Genomic DNA, 7,114 nt, shown 5'->3' with positions numbered 1-7,114 from the left:
CAACTCACCCCCACCTGCTCTGGCAGGAGCTGAGGAAAACAGACTGGTGTCCTTCTTGTACCTGACAGGGCACCAATTTTGGCCAGGGAACTACTATTGTTCAGGCAAAGCATTTCCCACTGAGGCAGATTCCTATTGGAGGAATAAATGCCCAAGATCAGCCAGCAGGATTCATGTGGATACACTCTCCCTTTTCAACGTCAGGTCTGTTTAACTGGAAAAATAATATACCAACCTATTGGGAAGACACTACCAGGATGGAAAATCTATTCTCCATCTTGGCCACCCACAACCCAAATTGGGCTGACGTTCAGAGTTTGCTAGTTACCCTGTTGGCTGAGGAAGAGAGGAGGATGGTGATAGAAAAGGCTAGAGAAGAGGCAGATAGAATGAATGCTTCTGCCCCTAACAAACCCATCCAAGCACCAACAGCAAATGCAATTCCCACCACAGATCCAGGAAGGGATGAGAATGACATAGGAGATAAAGCTCAAAATGAGCATTACACGGAGTGCATCTTAGCAGGGCTCTGAAAGGGAGAGCCAACACAGGAGGTTTCATAAGGTGCAAGTAGTGTGCCAACCGCCACAGGAGAACCCCTGAGTCTTTGGAGAGAATGTATAGGGCATATTGCCAAAATATAGATGCGGATGCCGATAATCCAGAGAATTTCACGTTCGTTAATCAGACCTTACGGCTCAGAGTGCCCCAGCTGCAGAAGATAGAAGGGCTTTTTGGCCGGCCCATATCTCATTTGGTAGAAATTGCTTTCAGTTTTTCACAGTCGGGAGGAAATACAGACCAAAAAGAGACCCGTTAAATGAAGCGGCAGATGGCCCTTTTGGAGGTGACACTCACGGGAGAAAGGGAGAACAAGACATCTGAGCAGAGGGTAAGATCCCAGGGAACCAAGAGAGTGAAGGGTGGCCCCCAGAAAGGAGACCCCAAAAAGGGACATGTTAAAGTGGGTCCCCAGCAGTGCCTATTGTAAGCCAAGAAGGAAATTTTCCCCAGCTCAGAAAAGAAACTGGAGGAGGAAAAAGCATTGTTCATGCTGTGGATAACCGAAAGTGACAGAGTGAGGAAGGCCTGGCAGGGAGTCTGCTTGGGGAAACAGGCTCCTTCCCACTTCCCAAGAGGAGCCCTGGGTAACCCATTTGTGGGAAATTAACAAATTGACTTTCTGATTGATACTGGAGCCACTTGCTCTGCTTTGGACACTCGATTAACTAGTTAACCCAAAAAAGCGCAATGGCGAGAGGAGTCTCCAGGAAGCCTCTCCAAAAACTGCTTGTGCAACCTCTAGACTGTCAGATTGAGGCTACTAACTTAAAACACAGCTTTCTGTACATGCCAGAGTGCCCAGTCCCATTGCTGGGGTGAGACTTATTAAGTAAATTCAATACTAAATTGACTTTCACACCTGGACAACTGGATATACAGGTACCACCGGAACAAGCCTGTGCCTTGCAGGCAGCGCTCTTCTGTCAATGTATGGAGGAGTCACCACCAGCATTCATTCCTGAAGACATCTTGCAGCAGGGAAGCCTGGGACCATGGGCTACTGTAGGCCAGGGAGAGCCATTAGGGCTGTAGAGTAAAGGTGAAACTGAAGCCAGACACTCAGGCTCTGAGCTTAAGGCAATACCCCTTAAAGGAGCAAGCAAAACAGTGATCCAGGCTTTTATAATTGCCTTTTTGAAATGCAAGCTTATTTGCCCCCCTGTCACCATATAATGCTCCCATCCTGCCTTTAAGGACCTACAAGCCATAAATCAGATAGTGGAAGATATTCACCCTGTTGTCCCAAATCCCTACATTCTGCTCATTGTCTTACCCGGAGACATTTGTTGGTTCACTGTGCTAGGCTTAACAGATGCCTCTTCCTGTGTCCCTGGGAGTCCTAAATCCCAAGAGTCATTTGCATTTGAATGGGGAAATCTAGAAAACAAAAGCAAGCAACAATACTGCTGGACAGTATTGCAAGGACTTTAAACCCCACCCCACCCCATGTTGTTCACGAAAGTGCTAGCTAAAAACGTAATGGAGCTCCAGCTACAGCAGGGAACTCTGCTCACGTATGTGGATACCTTCACAACTAGCAAGATGAAGAACTCTGGTAAAAACACTGGGACTACTTTAAACTCTCTGGCCAAATGACGCTATAAAGTCTCAGGGAAACAAGCCCAAATTTCCCAACCATCTGTGAAATATCTAGGATTCAAACTGACAAAAGTCCAGAGGAATTTGCTCCAGGACTGCCGGCAGACAGTAGCCTGGGTGACGGTGCCCACCACCCAAAGACAGTTGCGAGGGTTCCTGGAATGGCAGGATTCTGCTGCATTTGGATCCCCAACTTAAGTTAATAGGTAAGCCACTGTATGAGGCCCTAAAAGGGGCTGACAATAAGCCCTTAGTGGGGACGGGAGAATGTCAAAGACCTTCCAAACAATGAAGAAAAAACTACTGACTGCCCCTGTTCTGGGTTTGCCAGATTTGAAAAAGCCATTAGATCTTTTTAAACATGAAAAACAAGTAGTGAGACTGGAGGCATTGACGCAGAATCTGAGAAACACAAAATGCCCAGTATCCTATTTCTCAAAGACTTTGGACATTATAATCCAGAGATGGTCAACATATTTGAGTGTCATAGCTGCTCCTCGAGATTTGTTGCAAGACACAGAGGATTTCACTCCAGAACAGCCAAGCAGGGTGCATATGTCCCAGTATGTGCTGCCACCATTGGAACAAAAGGATGGATATTGGCTCACATCAGGCCACCTGGGAGGATATCAGGCCATTTTACTTGATAATCGTAATGTGATTCAAAAGGCTGTGTCTTCCTTGAACCCAGCCACTCTGCTCCCCACCCCTTTGGGTGGCCCATGCTTGCAGGTCCATGTATGATTTATGCAGGTCATTGAGCAGCTGCTCAGACTTGGTTAAAGTTGGCGAGATCCAGACTTGGAGGTGTTCACAGATGGAAGTAGCTTCATGGACCACCAACACTAAAAGACCAGATACTCAGAGGTAACCCTTCAGGAGATCCTAGCAGCAGAAGCTTTGTCATCAGGTACCTTGGCCCAAAAGGCTAAAATTATTGCCCTTACTTGACCTTTTCATCTCAGTGAAGATAAGAAAGTTAACATCTATACAGACTCAAAATATGCCTTTTTAGTTGTGAATGAACATGGGGCAATTTGGAAAGAGAGATTGCTCACTTCTGAAATAAAAGAAATCAAACATGCCCTCAAGAAGTTTTGAAACTGCTAGACACAGTGCTCAAGCCAAAGGAGGTGGCAGTGGTGCATTGCCCAGTACAGCCAGGACCAAAACACCTTTGGTTATAGTTCTGTTCCTAAGTATACACCTGACCCAATTTAGCGCGACATACTCACCTGAGAACTTCGAAAGTTCACAGAATTGGGATTTGATTTTACCCTTCTAGGATCAAATGGTAAATGATCAAAGAGTGTTTTCAATTCCTGAATATCTAATGGAGAAAATAATTGGATCAATATACCTGAGCACCGATTATGGGTATCCAGTGGATTCAGGAGTACATTTAAAGACCAAATACACAAAGGACAATTCAAAGAATATTACGAAAATGTAAGATTTGTGCTAAAAATAATTCCAGCACTGGCACTCCCCCACCCTGCATGGAGTCCAAGTTAGAGGGGAGAGCCTGAGAGAAGTTTGGCAAGTCGACTTTACAGTCATGCCCAAAGTTAAAGGAAACTTTCACTATGTACTAGTGATGACGAACACCTTTATAGGCTGGCTACAAGCATTCCTTTGCTAGAGTGAAAAAACTTCAGAGGTAGTAAAAGTCTTGCTCCAGGAGATAATTCCTAGATTTGGGCTACCCAGCTCAATTCAGAGTGAGAATGGAGGTGCCTTTATTGATAATGTGATTCAGGAGGTATCTAAAATATATGGAATATAATGGAATTTGCATGCATCTTGGAGGCCTTGATCGACAAGAAACACACCTTAAAAAGGATGATAGCTAAAATCTGCCAAGAAACTAATTTAACCTCGGATAGAGTGTTGCTGGTTGAACTGCTTAGAATTAGAATGGGTCCTAGAAGTAGACTCCAATTGAGTCTTTATGAAATATTGTATGGGATATTTACTCTTCCTCTATTCTGAGCAGTTTGGTGGCCAGACATCTGACCAAAAGGTAAAAGAAGTAGACACTGTAAGATACATGCAAACACTGGGGTTAGTTTTAAATGCTATTCTTAAATTTGCTACTAAAAAAAATGATGATTCCCACAGATGTCCCCCTCCAGTGTTTTATTTATTTATTTATATTAATTAATTAATTAATTTATTTATTTATTTTTCTGGCCAGGAATATCATCCATTTATTCATTCTACAAATGGGATACGTAAGCAAAACAAGTACATATAAATCCTTGCATTCTTGGAATTTGTATTGGTGGAATGGATGGAAGACAGGCAATAAATAATAAACAGAGCAAATAAGTAAAATATATGACATACTACATGGTGATAAGTGCTACAGAAAAAAAACAGCAGAGTCAGCAATATTGGGAAGCAGGAAGTGGTTTGTGGTTTTAAATAGGGTAGTTGGGTGAGCTTTATTCAGACAGCAATATTTAAGGGAACGTTTAAAGCAGGTGCACATACAACCAAGTGGGTGTCTGAAGGAAGAGCACGGATAACGGCATCTGCCTCTAGTGGATCAGGTGGCCAATGCCAAGGTCCTCAAGCAGGAGGTGCCTGTTGAACAGGAGAAAGATCAAGGAATCCAGAGTGAACTAGGGAAGACTAATAGGGAACAATGCCAGAAAGACAGAAGTGCCTCCAGTGTTTTAGACCTGGAGACTGGGTGCTCTTCATAACGTGGAAGGATGTACCCCCAAAGAACCAACTCCAGCCACGGTGGGTGGGGCCTTACCAGGTTCTGCTAGTAACTTGCTCATCTGTTAAATCAACAGGAGTCAAGCCGTGGATCTGCTGCATACGGTTGAAGCTGGCTTCTGACCCAACTACAAGTCCACAGTCCTCGGCAGTTACAGAAAAGACAACCACAATGCTGACTGAAAGCCAGTGCTCCTTCCTACAAGTCTAGACTGGGGCTTCGGTTAAAATTAAAGAAAGTATCTTAGATAAGTAGTGAATGAATTGTGGCCATTCATAATAACATTTGTAATTGGCTGGAGCATTTTTCTGATTTATTATTTACTTATATCCCTGTGCTTGTTTCTTGATTCATCTAATCATTTTACCTGTGATTATATTGCAGTCAATCAAACCTGTAATTTGTTGTGATATTACATAACGCTTGCTCTATTTTAATTTAACCCTTGTGATAATAGGGTTAATACCAAAGTTTAGGGTTACTGCTATTTTCCCAGACGAGCTGTTGGCCCGAACTCTAGTGATGGCTCTTGCTTTTCTTTACTGTCTCATCCCACTGGTATCTGCTGCTTCCTGGGAGGAAAATACTCTCATTAGGTTGTCTCAGAGTTTAGCCAGAGGTGGGAATTTAAGTAATTGCTGGATATGTCATTTGAAATCTGAAACCATCAAGGAAAACTATGTCCCATTTGTGATCCCTGTAACTGAGTTTTATACTGTGCCAGACCCCATAACCTACTATAATCTTCCTCCTTCAGGCATCACATTCCAAGTTCATCTAATTCAGGAAATTCAGAATATCCCAACACCTTGCTTCAACCTGTCTGAAGTAATTTCCATTGCAGGGCAAGTTACTACAGGTCCCCCACGTTCCCTCGATTTTCTCCTGAAAAAATGTGATGACCAAAATCCCCTGAATTGTACACTTGACAAATGTGTAAGGGCTAAAAATGACACGAATTTATGCCAGAAAGCCAGACAAGTTGGATATCATGTAAACGGACTATGGAAGGCTTGCAGTGCCACTGACCCCTGGCTTGATAACATAATCTCTGCACTCCCCAAAAATGAAAGAATTGATGACACTACCATGGGAGGTATAACTTGCTCCCCTCCAGGATATATCTTTGTCTGTGGCACAGGGAGTGACTCACCAACGCAAGGATGGGCATTTCGCTGCTTAGACAGCTGGGAAATTGAAGGGTCATGCCTACTGGGATATTTTAGGATCCCTTTCTCCTTGCACAGCGTGGAGAGCATCACTTCCCTCTCTAAATCAAACACACATCTTAAAAGAGAGATATTGGAAGGGTATGAGGACAATATAGGACAAAGTATTTTTGGCAGCCCCATACCATCTGCCAGACTTTATGTCAATAGAGATATGATTCATAACGTATCTGCCACAATTGGGCAAATTGCTGAGGACATAGCTAAAAGTATTGCAGCCCAACAAACATCTTTGAACTCATTGGCTCGAGTGGTCCTGGATAATAGAATAGCCCTTGACTTCTTGTTGGCAAAACAAGGAGGAGTATGTGCAGTGGCTCATACCACATGCTGTACATACGTCAATACCTCTGGAGAAGTTGAAACCCGAGCCAACAGAATAATTCAAAAGGCTACCTGGTTACAGGATGTACGTAAAGAGGACATGCACCAGGACTTATTTTCCTGGGTACTATCTGGAATAGGGGGACTCTTTTGAGTACTGTTCCAAGGCTCCATTTGATCATCATCCTCTTTTCAATGTGTTTATTAATTTTCAAATATTTGTTCAGATGCTATGGCAAAGTGGTCAAAGAGAGAGATAATGTGTTCATAATGCAAAATACTTATGCTAGGCCTAGGACTTGAGAATTCTTTGAAAACAAGGTCCAAGACTTTCTCTCCTCTAATCCTGAAGAATTGACATCGCCCCTGTTCAGCAGGAAGTAGCCAGATCGATCATCGCCCCATTCCCCGCAGGATTGAGGAGTATCGAAGAGAAGAGGGAACTGAAACGGAGCAGGATCCTGCAGGGCCTTCCTGGGTATAATCCCCTCTTGTCCCCATTTCTTGTTCGTAGAAAAAGCTTGAGTTTTTGAGGCCTTCCCAGAGCTCTAAAGAGCAGACTCAAGCAGTTAATGATTACAGAAGTGAGGAAATGCAGAAACAAAGGAAAAGCAATCAAGCAAGAAAAGCTCAGCCATAAAACAGAATCATGGGACTCCTAGTTCCT

The 7,114-nt window shown here is 43.5% G+C and overlaps 1 protein-coding gene across 1 annotated transcript; it reads left to right on the top strand.

Annotated features, from left to right (window-relative positions):
• The first annotated feature begins 5,406 nt into the window (after nucleotides 1-5,406).
• Nucleotides 5,407-6,840, top strand: LOC149750743 (endogenous retrovirus group V member 2 Env polyprotein-like). Its single transcript, XM_089921626.1, has one exon. It carries the CDS (start codon nucleotides 5,417-5,419, stop codon nucleotides 6,599-6,601), a length of 1,185 nt encoding a protein of 394 aa, XP_089777752.1. The 5' UTR covers nucleotides 5,407-5,416; the 3' UTR covers nucleotides 6,602-6,840.
• Nucleotides 6,841-7,114: the final 274 nt, after the last annotated feature.

This window comes from Delphinapterus leucas, chromosome 1, assembly GCF_059928025.1.
Source record: "Delphinapterus leucas isolate spDelLeu-1000000601 "Yukka" chromosome 1, BTC_Dleu_Yukka2, whole genome shotgun sequence".
Taxonomy (NCBI): domain Eukaryota; kingdom Metazoa; phylum Chordata; class Mammalia; order Artiodactyla; family Monodontidae; genus Delphinapterus; species Delphinapterus leucas.
This window is presented reverse-complemented; position numbering and strand designations above follow the sequence as displayed.

What these genes read in the sequence shown, in the direction of transcription:
- LOC149750743 (XM_089921626.1), top strand. Translation starts at nt 5,417, where the DNA reads ATGGCTCTTGCTTTTCTTTACTGTCTCATCCCACTGGTATCTGCTGCT.